This window comes from Mastacembelus armatus, unplaced genomic scaffold, assembly GCF_900324485.2.
Source record: "Mastacembelus armatus unplaced genomic scaffold, fMasArm1.2, whole genome shotgun sequence".
Taxonomy (NCBI): Eukaryota; Metazoa; Chordata; class Actinopteri; order Synbranchiformes; family Mastacembelidae; genus Mastacembelus; species Mastacembelus armatus.
The window spans coordinates 325504-343115 of NW_022872861.1; the positions used below are offsets into that span (position 1 = coordinate 325504).

Consider the following 17612-nt stretch of genomic DNA (forward strand, 5'->3'; position numbering starts at 1 on the left):
GCACAGTTGTTGCAAGACAGGACTCAGCACATGGACCATCCATGGTAAACAGGTGAGAAACAGAAAAGGTGTCCGTTCACTAAGCACTGACATTTGAGGATGAGTTGAGCAGTTTTTCCTTATAATTTAGCAGCAAAAGTGGTCCCAAATGCTTGAACCAGATCAGTATCTGCTTCCCCCTATGTTCTCCTTGGTTCATCTGCACAGTTAATCCAGGTGCTCTGCAGGTAAGTTGTCCTCAGACTGTCTTCCTGTTTCTGGCTCTGCTGTAGGACTTCTTCTCTGAATTCAGTTATTTAGGACTCTGCTGCAGAGTCATCCGATACCTCCTAATGGGACCGACAATGGATGTGAATCTAAAGTGCCTGAAACATCTGGACAGGACTGGATGAACCATTGACAGACACACAGAGGTAGTGATCCGGTTCATCACGGTTTAAAATGTGAATGTTTCACATTTCAAACTGCGTTGATACACGTGTTTGCACACATCTGTGTGTAACTGCATGTGTGTATAGCTGCAGATAAAACAGTTTGTTTCAGGCTGAGGTTTAGAGGGGATTCTGTCAGAAACTAAAACTGTAAAGTAAAGATGGAGGCTGAAACAAACATGGATCAGAATTTAATCATTTATTACTGACTGGTTTAATGAGGACGAACACGTCAATCATTTTCAACATTTTTCAACTGCAACGGTTTTTATTTGATGCAGTTCAAAATGTGTTTGTGATTAGTTGCAGTGATTCGTTCCTTATGTTTATTGTAACTCAACATGTTAATTTGAATTTAATGATTAAATGTCAAATGTTAACAGAACTAAGTTGAACTAAAATCATTGTCAGCTGTTAGCATGTAAGCTAATTCACCACTGATTGGCTGTTGGTGTGTGACATCACCGCAGCTTCCTCTGATTCACTTATAAAATATTTAAAATTTAAACTCTTAACATACTTTCATGCTAATTAAGCCTTTCCTATTTCTTGTATTGATTATTTAGACACTGCAGACTAATTTCCATGCAGGTTCTCACTAATTTCACTGCAAATAAATACTCATTCTCTGTCGCACTGTCCGCTGGGGTTGGCTACAGCTTCACTGTGACCCTGGAAGGATCAAAGGTACAGTATTGTTCAAAATAATAGCAGTACAGTGTGACTAACCAGAATAATGCAGGTTTTTAGTATATTTTTTATTGCTACATGGCAAACAACTTACCAGTAGGTGCAGTAGATTCTCAGAAAACAAACAAGACCCAGCATTCATGATATGCACGCTCTTAGGGCTGTGCAATTGGGCAATTACTTGAAAGGGGTGTGTTCAAAAAAATAGATGTTGTGCATGTTTGAGAACATGGTGGATCAGATGGAACGTCCTACTATGGTGTTTCTCCTACACCATAGTAGGAGAAACATGCCCATATCATGATGCTTGCACCACCATGCTTCACTGTCTTCACTCTGTACTGTGGCTTGAATTCAGAGTTTGGGGGTTGTCTCACAAACTGTCTATGGCCCTTGGACCCAAAAAGAACAATTTTACTCTCATCAGTCCACAAAATGTTCCTCCATTTCTCTTTAGGCCAGTTGATGTGTTCTTTGGCAAATTGTAACCTCTTCTGCACATGCCTTGTTTTTAACAGAGGGACTTTGCGGGGGATTCTTGAAAATAGATTAGTTTCACACAGATGTCTTCTAACTGTCACAGTACTAACAGGTAACTCCAGACTGTCTTTGATCATCCTGGAGCTGATCATTGGCTGAGCCTTTGCTATTCTGGTTATTCTTTGATCCATTTTGATGGTTGTCTTCCGTTTTCTTCCACGTGTCTCTGGTTTTGCCCTCCATTTTAAGGCATTGGAGATCATTTTAGCTGAACAGCCTATAATTTTTTGCACCTCTTTATAGGTTTTCCCCTCTCCAATCAACTTTTTAATCAAAGTACGCTGTTCTTCTGAACAATGTCTTGAACCACCCATTTTCCTCAGGCTTTCAAATGCATGTTCAACAAGTGCTGGCTTCATCCTTAAATAGGGGCCACCTGATTCACACCTGTTTTTTCACAAAATTGATGACCTCACTGATTGAATGCCACACTGCTATTTTTTTGACCACACCCCTTTCAACTAATTGCCCAATTGCACAGCCTTAAGAGCCTGCATATCATGAATGCTGGGTCTTGTTTGTTTTCTGAGAATCTACTGCACCTACTGGTAAGTTGTTTGCCATGTAGCAATAAAAAATATACTAAAAACCTGGATTATTCTGGTTAGTCACATTGTACTGCTATTATTTTGAACAATACTGTAGATGATGGATGAATAGAAATATCACTTCACTATACCACCCAAAAGTTTGATGAAATAAATTAATGTTAGAACAGACAAACATGATCATTAGTATTAATACTGTAGTACTGTTAATATGTACTTTATACTTCTGCAGTACAGTGGGACAGTTTCAAAAACTGAAAATATAGTTTAAAATACTTTAAAACAATTGTATGAGTAGTATTCGTAGTCTTACCTGCGGTGGGGCTTTCAGGTAGATGATTGCATCAAGCATGATCTCGGGTTCGAACTGGTTCAGTAACCAGGTGTGCTAGTCCTGATAAATGCTTCTGATCTGAATAGTTGCCACACTCAAACAAATGTGTGCAGTTACATGTCTCGGGTGTTTGTGTATGTTCAGCCTGCTGAAGTTTGGCTGATGGATACTAAAACTGAGCATCTGCCACAGGTTTCTTCCAATCTTCTGAGAGACACATAGGTGAATATAGGTAAGTACAAAGGTAAACGTTAGTACTGTATTCTGAAAGGATAGGAATTGTGCTGACGCATTTCAGTGATGTCATTTTCGGACCCTGCAGATGTGCAGGCTTAGTTCACCTGGCAGTCTTGGCCTAATGGCTAGGGAGTTGGACTTGTAACCTGAAAATTGCAGGTTTGAGTCCTAGATCCAGCAGGAATTGTTGGTGGCACAGAGTGAATAGCCAGTGTATATTTTGTTCTTCAGCTGCTGTTGTGACTCATGAAACTGATTTTTAAATGAGTTCACAAAGACAATCAATTTAATCCCTGTCTACAGTCTGTATACAGCTGTGGATATAGTACTACTGTAGTAGCAGTGTGCACAGGTATAAATATTACTGATTACAATTCATGAGACCTGATATAAACTTTTTTTCATTTGACAGTTTCATCTATTTATATTTTTACTGCCAAGGGTGTACCCCTGCCTTATCTCTAAAATGTTTAAATTACAGATATCTTTAATTGGAATTATGACTAGTCAAAAGTCCATAAAAATATCTGTAATTCGACTACTGACTAGGCAAAATGCAATTGTAGATATCTGTAATTCACATTGTTGATAGTCAGAATTCAGTTGTAGTATAATCAAATTTTGCAGCATAAGGACTTGTTCTCCCTTAAAATAATCGCCACACAAATCAAGAATGACTGGTGTGAGAAAAATAATGTTTATTTATATAGTGGTGTCAGCGTGTTCGTTTATTTGGAATTAGCAGAGGAGAGTTTGATTGGTCTTAAAAGTATTTAATTGAAATTCCAAAGCTTGTACAAGGACTCACTTCCTGGTCAGAAAGGTCACAGTCTGCAAGCAGTTAGTTGTAACCAACTTCACAGGAAGACAGATGATGAACAAAGGACATACATGACATTATAAGGTTGCCAAAAATCACATCTCATTGGTTGACTACAGGTGGGAAGGGCTGTGGTTTAGACTTTAACCTTCCCTTGTTGGTGCCCTGGGTTGTTCCCAACCCCTCAGCACTTTACCATCCTCCTCTTCTTATCTTCTTGTGTAGAGCTGCTCCTCATCCTACAAAACATTCTGTGACACAGTACCTAGTACCTCTGCATCCCTTTACACAACCCCCCCTTATATGGTAACTCATCCTTGAAGTCTGTAATTCTCTCATCCCTAGTTTCACCTTGCCTCTCCCTCAGTAACAGTGTGTCATATGGGGCCTGCTCTTTCTGCAGGCTGATCTTATCATGCCTACACACTGTAGAAACTGCTCTTGTGACTTTTCTCTCCCTGTGAGCTTTCCCTGCACAACACATATGTTAGAAATTACAAAGTTAGATGGTTAAGTTGGTCAAGTTGTTTACATTAATTTTCATGCATTCTATGGCATTGCACAACACACTTGTAAATATAGTATTTTCTCAGTCATTCTCCTAAACTACTTATGTGGGTAAGTATATGTGTAAGCATCTGTGTGTGTGTGTAAGTGTAGGTATGTGTGTATTGTAAGTGTACGTGTAAGTATCTGTGTGGCTGTAAGTGTAGGGGTGTGTGTGTGTATGTGTAAGTGTATGTGTCAGACTCTCCCTCACATTTGATTGCTTCGTCACGCAGTGGGACAATGCTTGTAACCCTCGATCCTCACAACTTGGTCTTACAACTCTTTGCAACAATGTAGAAACATTTATAAGAGTAATGATATTATAAATGAAATAAGTAAATGTGTAAATTTATATCCCAATAATTATAAGTGAAATTAGTAAGATTTATTTCCAAACAATTATAAATGAAGTTAGTAAAGGTGTAAGATTTATTTCTCCAACAGTGGTTATAAAGGTCCATACAAGGCACCTAAAAGGGAAAAAAGGACAAAGTAAAAATACACATAGCTACATTCCCACTAAAATCCATCCATCCATCCTCTATACCCCCTCAGTCCTAACCAGGGTCCCAGGGACCTGCTGGAGCCTATCCCAGCTCTCTCTGGGTGAAAGGCAGGGGTCCACCCTGGACAGGTCCCCAGTCCATCACAGGGCCACATAGAGACAAACAACCTCACACACTCACACTCACTCCTATGGGCAATTTAGAGTCACCAATCAACCTGACATACATGTTTTTGGACTGTGGGAGGAAACCAGAGTACCTGGAGAAAACCCACACAAGCACAGGGAGAACATGCAAACTCCATACAGAAAAGCCCCTGATGGGTTTCAAACCAGGAACCTTCTTGCTGTGAGGCAACAGGGCTAAAGACTTACAGAGATAAGGGTCCAAAATTCACATGGATAAATACTGGGGCCAAATTACTGAAGGACTTTTGTAAAACAATTCAACTCCTCTGGAGCTCAGGAGGAAAAATAAACAATTTGTTTCATTAAACCAGTAAAATCAGAAAGAGTTTGTAATGTTATTCCAGTGAAACAGCAGAGTTTGAATCAGCTCCATGTTTGTTTTAACTGCATAGTGTGAACCTCAGTGGTAATCACTTTTCAATATTCAATATTCAGTGATCAGAAACTCTTGTGTAAGTCCGCACACACCTGAACAGGTGAGAGGTTTCTATGTGTTTGTTACTGTTTGTGTTTCAGGTGAAAGTCCACAGAGATTAACCAGAGATTATTAACCATCCCACTCTCTTTCTCTTCAGTTTTTGGTACTCAGTCATCCACAAGTCAGACAGCGGCAGGTGACATGGAAGACGACTGTAAGGTAAAGTTTTTTTAATGATTGCTGAAAAGGTGAAAAACAGGAGAGAACTGTAGGACAGGTGGGGTGTGGGAGGACAGGTGATGAGCAGGTAAACAGTTCAGGACCTGAACTGATTTGCATCCTGTTTTTATATCTAATGGTTAGAATCAAGTTTTAAATTTTCAATTATTTAAGTCTATGATGCTCTAATGGAGTATTTTTCTGATGAAGTCGAGTTTTTAATAAAATCACAACAAACTAATAGATTACATGTTAATGTAGTGCAAAACCAAGTTAATTAGTAAATGTTCCCACTAAGGACTTCAGGGAAGGTTTTATCTTTGAGCTGATTTCAGCTTTTTGCAGAGTAAATGACCTTTGATCTGTCAAGCAAAGCAGTTAAAGACAAATTCACAGGAATTGTTTGGGCTGTGTTTCTCCATCCTAAGAAAGTAAAACTGTAAATCATAGAATTACCATTTGCAAATGGTTGTGGTTCTTGGATCCACTGCTATTTACACATGTGAACAAAATTGTTGGTACTCTTCGAACAATTGTTACTGAAATAACTTGAAGCCGACAAAAGTAATATTAAATAAAATTTACAGAAAATTAACTAATGAAAAACAGACATTGCTTCTGAATTGTGGTTCAACTGAAGCATTTAATCAATGTCTTATAAAATGACCTGCTAATTTTTTCATTTATTTTCTGTTTATTCATGACTTCAGTATGTTGTACCTTTGTTTTTAAGCAATCTTTGCTTTTGTTCTGTTTTCTAGACATATATGATAAAAATAAGACTTTATGCCTTCTGCTGTTTCATGTTTATTTATGTTTTTGTCTTGACGTGTTTTTTCTTGTATTATGTTCATGTTAGGCAGATGTTACAAATGACCTGTATTACAGGTGTGTTTGTCTGTCCAATCAGAGTCATTATCACATGGCAGAGGGGCGAGGCCACAAGACAGACAATATTGACTTACAAAGTGGAGATGAGAGAAAAACTAATCAGCAAATGGGAACACAGAGACCAGGGGCTGACATGATTTACACCATTGAAGATGTTCCCCCATGGTACCTGTGTATTCTACTAGGACTACAGGTAATACTGGGACTAGACTGGAGCAGATTGGGTTTAGGCTGGGATTAAAGGGTTAGAATGGATTTACATTGGCCTGCTTCACTTTAAACTGGGTTCAGCCTGGGCTGAAAGAAAAGCAAAAAGCAGTTGCAGGGCAGTGGTTCATCGTAGTAAAGGAAGGTTTGATGTCACCTGTTCCACTCTGTCCTCAGCATTACCTGACGTGTTTTAGCGGTACTGTCGCTGTGCCATTTCTTCTGGCTGAGGCCATGTGTGTCGGTCAAGACCAAAACACCATCAGTCAGCTGATTGGAACCATTTTCACAACTGTTGGAATAACAACTCTGATCCAGACCACTGTAGGAATCAGGTGAGTTGGAGGGACCTGGTTTTAGGGTTTCATTATGTTAGGGGCTAGTGCATGCATTATTTCAATAATGGTCATCACATATATAGAAACACCATTGTGTTTTTGTATGTAGACTTCCTCTGTTTCAGGCCAGTGCATTTGCTTTCCTGATTCCTGCTCAAGCGATTCTCAGTCTGGACCGCTGGAAGTGTCCGAGTGGGGGTGAGTGTGTCTCCCTGTTATCACTTAACCATAACACACTATGATTACAAGAAATATGATTTATTGTTTTTTTTTTTTCCTGTGCAGAGGAGATTTATGGGAACTGGAGTCTTCCACTGAACACTTCACACATCTGGCAGCCACGCATCAGAGAGGTACATGATCCTTACTTGTACAACAGGTGTGTTTGGTCCAGGTGAATCCTGACCTGCAGATTCAGAGAGGTAACAGAAAATCCTGTTACCGTTGACTTTTTGAGGATCTTCACTATTGATGCTGCTAATCATAGCTGACGTGATTTAGAACAAAGTTAAGGTGCCAGGTGTGATGAGATTCCCCTAAGAGGGTAACAGCTCTGGATATTATTGGACTGTCCTGTATGATTCCTGACTATCTCAGGGTCTGTACTTGTGGAATGGCAGATCAGGGTGGCAGTTCACATTTTTAGAAATGGGGACCAGAACTCCTGCTGCAAGGAGACTGGCTGATTGTTGAACCTCAGTTGCAGGAGGACTGATATGGATTCCATTCTGATCCAAGTCCAGTAGACCAGCTGTTAACTCTCTCAGGAATCCTAAAGGATCATCGGGGTAAGACACATTCTGCATGTGTCTTGTGAACCTAGAACATTATATTCCCCTGGATACATTGTGAGGGGACCTGTGGGAGTCTGGGATACCAGGGTAGTTACTACAGGTCCTTCAATCCTTGCTTGACTACAAGAACTATACCATATAAGTAACATTAGTGGACATAGTTCCAATTATTGCCCGTATATAAGAGACATTGGTATATTAAATTCTTGTGTCTGCAGTGATAGCTCTCAGAGATTGTTCTTCAGTCTGTTAGTCCTTGATGCAATTGTTCTGAAATGCCTGTCTTAGGCAGAGGTGGGAAGTACCTCTACATAAGTATAGAATGTGAGTATTTTTGCCACCTCTGGCCTTAAGGTGGATGTTCAAACAGGCGCTGTCCATAGTGGGATGAGTCCCTAAGGATGGTTATGGCTCTTGGAGAGAGTGGGAACTGTAAAGGTCCTCCAGGAAGATGAGAGGGAAAATGATGTTTTTTTTTGGGCAGTGGTGGTGACCCTCTAAAGCAATTTCGGCACCAATGCAGTTAGCAAACGACAGTGAGATGCAGCAAGTTGCTATACGCCCAATAGATCTATTGTAGGACACAATCGCTCTTTTATGAGCATTGTCAAAAGGTCGAGTTGCTACTGTGCCTCCTTTACTGGCACTGTGGTGTTTGTGCTGCAGATTGACACACAAACCCATTGATGTAAAAAGGACAAAGGTTTGAGTTCTTTGGAGACCGTGGCGCTGGAGACTGGAGCTGTGGGCAGACCAGAAGTTCTGGCAGCTGAGGCGGGTCTGGAAGCTTTGGCAGCTGAGGCGGGTCTGGAAGCTGTGGCTTCCATGGAGGTTCAGGCGATTCGGGTGGCTCTGCTGGTATGGGCCACTCTGGCGGCTCTGGCCATTCCGGGGGCTCGGGCCACTCTGGTGGCTCTGGCCATTCTGTGGGCTCTGGTGGTTCGGGCCACTGTGGCGGCTCAGACCATCCCGGTGGCTCTGGAGGTTGCGGACGCTGTGGAGGCTCTGGTTCGGGCTCCGGCCCCGCAGGATTGAACTCAGGGGCTGGAGCCGGTGACTGGGCCTCGGCGCAGGCGCCATCGCTGCGACGCTGAAGGGCCGGGACTGGTCGGACAGGAACGGGCAAGACGGGAACAGGGGCACACTGAGGTTCCAGGAGCAGCACCGGGGTCTCTGCGGGGACGCGGTTGTCGACGCCCCAAAACTCGGAAGGCTCTGGAGGCTGCTGCGGCTCGGGAAGCTCTGGCTGCTGCTGCGGCTCAGGAAGCTCTGGCTGCTGCTGCGGTGGACCCTGGATTGGGGCCCCAGTGGCGACGTCATCGTCAGCGCACCGAGGCTCAGGAGACTTGGGCTTGGGACCAGCTGGAAAATCAGGGGAAGGGCTGGCCAAGGACATGGGCGAAAAACTGGCAAGCGATGAGAAGGGGACCTCAGCGGGGACATCGTCGTTGGCACACTGAGGCATTGGGACCAGGGACGGAACCTCAAATGGGACGTGATCGTTGGCACGCTGAGATCCAGGTGAAGAAGTAGGTAGAACCTCAGCGGGGATGGCTTCATCGGTGCACTGAGGTTCTGGGGTTGACCTCTTCAGATGGCGGTGACTCCACCGTCGTCGAGGCTGATTGTACGGGTCTTCTGGCGGCTGGGATGGACCCTCAGTGGGGACGTGAGCATCAGCACTCTGAGGCTCAGGAATCAGGGATGGAACCTCAGTAGGGACGTGAGAGTCGGCACACTAAATTTGTAGGATTCTGGAGGAATCCTCAGCTGGGACACTGTCGTTGGCGCACTGAGGATACAGGATCCAGGGAAGAACCTCTGCGGGGATGCTGTCGTAAGCAGACAGAGGTTCAGGTTGCTGCTGCAGTGGCGAGGCGGTGGCTGGGGACTCCAGCGGCTAGAGGAGACAAGGCTCAGATTGCTGAACTGGAGACATGGCCACCGTGCTCTGACGCCGCCTTCAATCAAAGCATGTGAAAAAGTGATGCAGCGCCTCTGCCAGTGATATTCTGAAACCCCTTACACATCTGAGTTTGTTGTTACTATGAAAGTGACCTTCAGTTTTCTTTCTAATGGCCTTTCTAATGGCATTTTTCAGATCGGCTCTGGAAACACTCTGGAGTCTTGCCTCATTGCGAGACATGAAGGCAGTGTTTCTTTTTCTCAGCAGATCCTGGACTTCCCTGGACATTCAAGGCTTCTGTCATGGTTTCAACAAGGACGAGGACCAAAATGGAGACAACATACACAGACAAAAGGCTAGGAGCAAGTGGCTTGATAGCATGAAACAAATAAACAGAAAGCAGACAAGGGTTCTGTGGGGAAGGACACAATATGCTAGAGTCCACACAAAACACTAGGGATAGTCCATGAATACACAGAACTCAATCAGGAACAAGAACAGGAAACCAGACAACAAGACAAGACAGGGCAAAGTCAAAGTCTGCTTTATTGTTAATTCTGCCACATGTAGAGCACATACTCTCAGACCCTTGATGTGTACATTTAAACTCTAACTCTAAAACTAAATAGTGCAACGTAAAAATGACAAATAAGGGCATGCAAGATAAATTTAGATGAGATAAAGTAAAAAGATAACTGCAACTACAAATGGCATAAAGCGTGTAGTAGCTTAGTAAACAAAAACCAGTGCAATATATGGACAGTTCAGATGTACTGGATGGTAGTGTATTTAAGTGAGCTTTTCAGGCTTGATAAGAGCAAGAGAGAGAGCAGTCCAAATTCTGCATAAAGCGAGTGGTGCAGCCACTGAGGGCAGGGGGGAGGTTGGAGGTCAGAATTTGTGCATGCAGGGGGCAGAAGGGGGCAAGAGGAGCACAGCCGGGAGAGAGTTCACCTTCCTGACATCCTAGTGGATGAAGCTGTCTCTCAGTCTGCTGGTCCTGGAATGCAGACTCCTAAGTCTCCTCCCTGATGGCAACAGACTAAAGAAGCTGTGTGATGGATGGGTTGGATCACCCACAATGCTGAAACACTGACGATGTTCTCATCTGCTCTCACTATGCGTTGGAGGGTCTTGCGGCCTGATGCAGTGCCTGCGGCATACCACACAGTGATGCAGCTGGTCAGGATGCTCTCGATGGTGCCTCTGTAGAAGGTGCACATGGTGGTGGCAGGGGCTCTGGCTCTTCTCAGTCTGCGGAGGAAGTAGAGACGTTGCTGTGCCTTCTTGGCCAGTGATACGGTGTTGTCGCTGCACCACACGGCGAGGCAGCTCATCATGCGCCTGTAGTTTGTCTCATCTTTGTTACTAATGAGACCCAGCACAGTTGTGTCTTGGATCCTCCAGATAATGTATGAGAAAAGAACCTGTGGGTTTTTATTCTTCTTATTGTCATGTCTATTTTCAGCAGAGATTCGTCAAAGTCTGGGTGCTGTCAGAGCAACAGCTTTCATAAGTTGTGTCTACAAAGGATTCTTTGTGTGTTTCAGATCCAGGGTGCCATCATTGTGTCCAGTCTGGTGGAGCTTGTTATTGGTCTATGTGGGTTGCCAGGTTTGCTGTTAGAGTTCATCGGCCCCCTCACCGTCACCCCAACTGTTTCACTGATCGGTCTATCTGTTTTCACCACAGCTGGAGACAGAGCTGGGTCTCACTGGGGTCTGTCAGCACTGTGAGATACCTGCTTGTTTACCTGTTCACCTGCCTAATCATATTTCTTTGTACCTGTCTTTTTCTGCTATGCTACAGAATGCTAATTAAGTAAACCTGCTTAACAGATAGCTGTCTCTTTCTTTTCAGGTGTATTATTCTCATCATGCTGTTTGCGCAATACCTGAGAGCAACATCACTTCCTGTTCCTGTTTACAGTAGAAACAAAGGACTGATGTTCATCAGAGTCCAGATCTTCAAGATGTTTCCTGTAAATGAATGAATTGAATGTCTTTACTATCCCTGCACAAGCAGTACAACAAAAATTAAATGCTACATCCGAAAACAGTACAAATATTTAAAAGTAGACAAACCACACAATATAAAAATAACACAAATAAATATTAGCACTATTGCATACACTGAATTTAATAAAACACAGATTTATTACTTGTCTTCGAGTTTCAAAAATCCTGTCGTCTTTCAGATCATCCTTGCCATCATGCTCGTTTGGCTCGTCTGTTATGTCCTCACAATGACTGACCTTTTGCCGAGTGACCCCAAACACTACGGACACAAAGCTCGAACTGATGCCCGTGGGGACATCATGAATTCATCACCCTGGTTCAGGGTACCCTACCCATGTAAGTCAGCCTATCACAGGTCTCAAAACTGTCACTGACATCAATTGAGCCTGTTTAACAACTAAGTTGTACCTGAAGCTTTTGCAGCATCAAATGTTTTGAGTGTTTGAAAAAGGTACATTGGCAGTATCTTGTACCTCTTAGGTACCCCTGAGCGGATCCGGAGCGGATCCGATCCGATAGTTGTATGTCCAGATATATCACCAAAGATCGTTGGATAAATTTGAATACAGTCTAACAATTTTTATATCTAATAAAACCTTAAAGTCTCACGATTCAAATGGTATAAAGCAATTTAAGATTGAATAATCACAGCGACTACAGTTTCTTAATATTTAACAACAGTTCAAATACAGTACAATCCGCTGCTTCTTACCTTTCTGTCGTGTTACTTCATGCGTGTACTCAAACATGGAGTGTGGCATATCGTTTTGTTCATTAGAATCCATAGAACAAAGTGCAAAGAACAATGTCCCTGTTTTAGTCCAAAAGACGTAATATTATACAGTACATCCATAAATCCATCGTTGTCCTCATAAAAAGCTGTAATCCGCTTCGTTTTACGTTTGATTTCCCCGTTTATTCAATAAAGTTTGACATAGCAAGCTTCTGTGAATCACATGAGGCCTCAATCAAACATGTTTGTTACGTTTCACAGCGTAACTAACGGTAAAACCAATAGAATTCACATCCTCAGAGAAAATCCCAGTCAGGGGGCATAGACTAACTTCGATTGACAGTAGAATTAGCCAGTTGCATTGTTTGTCAATGATGACTGACGCATCTTGTAGCCAATGATGAGGCCTTTCCAACAGTATATGACTCGTTATGTTTGATGACGCAGCAGTGGGCTTTAAATAGTCCCCCCTCCTTACTGTAAATGTTACCTTGACAACACTGGGCAAGCAGTGCTTGACGCTAGAGGGGGAGGAGTCATGTTTCACATTTTACAGCGCGCCGATAGAAAACTGGGACGCTTTTGCTTCAAATGACACCAAGGTCGTCAATATTACTCTTAAAATGTAAGAACAACAGCTAGTTTAATTTAGCTATATCTTCAAATTTTCATACATTGACATGAATCCTGACTTTGTGGCTTAAGAAGGTTGATCTGGGCTGGTATTTGTCAATTGCCACAGCATCATTTCTGGGAATCGCCCTGAATTTAGGACCTAAAAATACTTCTGCCTCAGAGTAGGACTTAAAAGTAGCCTACAAAGCCTCCCACTCTTAATTTCAGTGAGGAGTGGGACTACTCTGAGACACATAGTTAATATGGGGCCTGATCTTATGTTATGAAACAGCCTTTTCAACCTCCTGGGAGGTCACACATGATGATCACGATAGGTCACTGACTTCATGCTGGTCTGTGATAGGCCAGTGGGGGTTGCCGGTGGTGACAGTAGCCGGGGTACTGGGGATGCTCAGTGCGACCCTGGCGGGAATCGTTGAATCAATTGGTGATTATTATGCCTGTGCTCGTCTTTCTGGAGCCACGCCCCCTCCAGTTCACGCCATCAACAGGTGAGATAAGAAGTAAACAGAAAAAACTGTCATCTTACCTGGGAGTGACAATGTTTGTTTATTTGACAATATTTGTTTATTTCAGGGGGATCTTCACTGAGGGGCTTTGCTGCATCATAGCTGGTCTTTTAGGGACAGGAAATGGCTCCACCTCCTCAAGTCCAAATATAGGTGTCCTGGGCATCACCAAGGTACAATAAGTGTTTTTTCTTTTTTTCTGTATTGTTTGGGTTAGGGTTAGGGTCCAAGGCTTATTGGTTTTGGCATAGTAAACAGTTCTCCTCATTGGGTTCATGGTGTGTATGCTTGAATTTTTCACCTTGTATGCAGGTGGGTAGTCGGCGGGTGGTGCAGTATGGAGCAGGTATCATGTTCCTGTTGGGATCAGTTGGGAAGTTCACAGCTCTGTTTGCCTCACTGCCAGATCCGATCCTTGGAGGAATGTTCTGCACACTTTTTGGTGAGTCATAGTCAGGAGATGGGGATGACAGGGACACCCTGACCCTAACCGTACAAGAATGTGGGGATGAAAGAAAATTCTTGTTTATTAAGGGATTAAATTGTTCTTGAGTCAAGATAACCAGTTTAGATTTGCTCGCATTTGATTGGCTCAATGGGATATGATCAGATATAGGGTTAGGGTTCAGATATTGTTTTTAGGGTTTACACAATAACTTCATTAACATTAACTTCAGCTCTAAGCAAATAAATACTACATTTGTCCAAGTATCTTTGAAGCCATAACATTTGCTTGCACAACTAAAGAACCTGTTTTGCTGCCTCATGCCCACTAGCCTCGCATTTAGGTTAGTAAGCTTATAGAAATGCCTTCTTCTGTCTACTGCTCAGTGGGTGGGGCTTTTGTCCCTCTACCAGTGTTGAGGCCAAAAATATTTCCTTGCTGTTATCCATCCATCCATTATCTAGCGCTGATCCTTCAAGGGTCACAGGGAAGCTGGAAATAATCCTAGCTGACACTTGGCGACAGACAGGGTAAACCCTGGATAGACACAGGGCCAGGGGTTAGGGTCTTAGTGATGTAATAATAATCCAAGTGTGTTGGTTATTCTCAGGTATGATCACAGCTGTCGGCTTATCAAACCTGCAGCTAGTGGATTTGAACTCATCCCGAAATCTTTTTGTTCTTGGGTTCTCAATGTTCTTTGGTCTGATGCTGCCTGCGTACCTGGACACACACCCCAACTCTATCCACACAGGTGAGTGTGTGCTTATCTGTGTGTAGGTCATGTCTTTATAGGTCTGATCGATGTAGATCAGTTCTCTCTGGCTCAGATAGAGTTAAATCTTTTGACTGTATCGAGCTAATAGGTGTAGTTCATATAGATATGACCTATGTGTTCAGGTCTGGCAGAACTGGATCAGATCCTGATGGTTCTTCTGTCCACTGAGATGTTTGTGGGAGGTTTTTTGGCTTTTTGTCTTGACAACACAATACCAGGTAAGTCATAGTTCATAGTTCCACGTGAAAAATGTTACTGGTTATTAAAGTAACCCTGGGAATAACAGATGTGATGTTTAATCAGACATATGACCAACATGTTAAATAGGTCTATACACAGGTTGAATAAAACTTCACAGAAAATGGAGAAAAATATGATCTTAAATACATTTCCAACTTCAGAAAGAAAGAATGCTGATTCTTTGTGTTGATATATGCAGTATCTTCAAAATAGATGAAGTAAATTTTTTTTTTTTTTGGAGAAAGTCTATTTATTCTGCATTTCTATTGCTCAAATATGGCATACAGGTAAACAAAAATCAAATATCCAATGAGGTGCTGTGACCCATGTTAATTTCATGTTGATGTTTTTGTGTTTTCAGGTTCCAGACAGGAGCGAGGTTTAGTCGAGTGGAGATCTTCCTCCTCCTCCTCCTCCTCCTATGATCTTCCTTTGGGGATGGGCGTAATCAAAAAAACTCACTGGCTCAGATGGTTTCCCATCAGCCCTTCCTTCAGAGGCTTTAGAGTGTCCAATGACCTGCCAGCACCTGAGGAGGAGGAGCGAGCAAAAGGAGATGAAGCTTGTGACCTCCAACTGCCCGGCACCAAGGTGTGAGTGTGATGTCATCTGTCATACCTGTGAGGTGACTGAACAACAGGGAGTTCTTGTATACGTATTGTTGCTTCAATACAATCACTGATTATCAGCTGGAAAATCAGTATTGTTTTTATTTACAAACATTAAATTAAATTGCTATTGTTTCATAAGTGATGTTTTACTAATTATTTATTTATCAGATGCATTGTTCAGACTAAAATTAAAATCTGGTAAGTCAGGTCAGAAAAGGTGAGAAAAATGTAGAAACTGAAGGAGAGTAAGTAACTACAACTCCCAAGGTGCATTTCAGCAAAAAGTAGCCAATCACAGAGGTCATTCACATTCTCATGTGAACTACAAAGCAGGTGGAAGCTTAAGTTCTAAAGATTTGAGTTGAAAAAACGGAAAATAATTCACGCTAGTGTTATAACATAAACCTGACAATCACAGTGCTTAAAGAAATACTGTGAGTTGTTTTTTAATATAATAATTTAATTTCTAGTTACATAATTTTCTGGGTCGAACATCAATAGATAACCCAGATCTTTTTAATTTCAAATTTTACTTATTCAGATACAATTTTGTTTTTATAATATATATAGCCTATAATAATTTAATTTGATGTATGGCCGCATAAGCAAACTGTTCATGAAGATCTTTTTAAAAAAGAACCTACATGTTAGAGACACTGTGAAACTCTCACAACTAAAACAACTTAGTGTGAAAAGTATTGTGCAAGAACTGACAAAGTAGCAAAATTATTTGTGTCTTCAAATCGTATTGTAATGGAAAAATAAGTTTCAATGATCGATTATTGTTACTGATTATTTGGATTTACGTTGCGTGTCTGTATAAGTAGCGGCCTCAGCCTAATAGGAGCTGAGCAACTGGGGAAGACTCTGATCAATTGTTTTCTATTCTATTTTGCTCCTTTCTTGCAAGAAATATATTCTGAAAAAGACAACAGTCTGTCTGCACTCTCTTTATTGCTCATCCAATGGTTTTTGCCGCAACAATTTTGGAGTTTTCTCCTCCCACAGTCCAAACACATGCAGGTTAGGATTAGGGTCTGTATGAGCTTACAGTTTCTCTTTCATTCATATTTCTGCATGATTTTTAGAAATTCACTGAATTCAATGTTCATTACACACATTAATAAAATCTCTGATTATTTTAAACTTGTTCTGACTTCCAGATATTTTGTCATAGTTTCAAATCCACATCATAATTAAGATCTGGTTCAACTGAAAAACACTCAAGTGCAAAAATCTGATTCTGGTGAAAGATGCGGTTGATGGTCAGAGTCTAGGACAAGATCCAGTCCAGGTCTGTGACGTCATGGTGGTTTCAGATCCTAAAACCAAAATTTGCAGCAACACTTTACAGTTTTCAGTCAATAAAAGACAGAGTGGTAGAGCGAGGATCAGATAAAAAGAGAGAGATTGTGGTAGAGACCTAGAGATAAACACAGTTGACATCAGATTCAGTTTGTATTTTAGAAGTTGATCAACAGATGAGACTGTACCCAAGTAAATATGAATAAAACATGCAATAACAACATTCAACAGATATAAAATATTAAATACATAAATATTTATTGAAAATATCTAAATGAGTAAATAAAGAAAACAGGAAAAACAAAATTATGATGAGCTGTGAAGTAGATCCAGGAGAGTTTTAATAAGTCTTCATCAGAAGGATCTCCATTTCACGACAATGGAGCTCATGTTCACATGGACAGGTGAACAGGTAAACAGTGAAGCATCAGGTTTATCAAACCCATCCAGAACAGACAGGTAGACAGTCATGAGGTAGCTTGTAAGTGGACCTGGCACCTGTTGAAAGGAGTCAGTTGAGCAGGATCAGGATCTGTGCAGTTGGCTTCTCGAATAGTAAAAGATTTTTTCAGTGTAATTGTTTTTCCGTTTGGATGTTTTGTTTCTCCAAATGTGTCAGTCACCACGTCTGGAGCCTGCAAGGCTGTTATATTGAGGATCACTACTGTTGATCGGGTTTAAATATTTGAAATACGTTTTCAGATCCAATAGATGCTGTATA

The 17612-nt window shown here is 41.8% G+C and overlaps 1 protein-coding gene across 4 annotated transcripts; it reads left to right on the forward strand.

Moving 5' to 3' along the window:
* slc23a1 (solute carrier family 23 member 1) lies at window positions 1-15941 on the forward strand. Of its 4 annotated transcripts, XM_026310326.2 has the most exons (16): window positions 278-413; window positions 2736-2775; window positions 5419-5480; window positions 6391-6564; window positions 6756-6913; window positions 7026-7114; window positions 7202-7269; window positions 11167-11348; window positions 11477-11597; window positions 11814-11970; window positions 13347-13494; window positions 13580-13685; window positions 13825-13954; window positions 14568-14711; window positions 14858-14953; window positions 15337-15941. In XM_026310326.2, exons 3-16 carry the CDS (start codon window positions 5463-5465, stop codon window positions 15570-15572), a joined length of 1827 nt encoding a protein of 608 aa, XP_026166111.1. In that variant the 5' UTR covers window positions 278-413; window positions 2736-2775; window positions 5419-5462; the 3' UTR covers window positions 15573-15941. The 4 variants fall into 4 exon arrangements, with proteins under 4 accessions (XP_026166113.1, XP_026166111.1, XP_026166112.1 ...); XM_026310328.2 differs by lacking the exons at window positions 278-413; window positions 2736-2775 and adding an exon at window positions 1-52; XM_026310327.2 differs by lacking the exon at window positions 2736-2775 and having other exon boundaries at window positions 300-413.
* Window positions 15942-17612: the final 1671 nt, after the last annotated feature.

Excerpts from the sequence above, each read along its gene's own strand:
- slc23a1 (XM_026310328.2), top strand. Across the intron at positions 6,565-6,755 it reads GTATTCTACTAGGACTACAG|CATTACCTGACGTGTTTTAG; the intron begins GTAATACTGGGA and ends CTCTGTCCTCAG. Across the intron at positions 11,598-11,813 it reads AGATCTTCAAGATGTTTCCT|ATCATCCTTGCCATCATGCT; the intron begins GTAAATGAATGA and ends GTCGTCTTTCAG.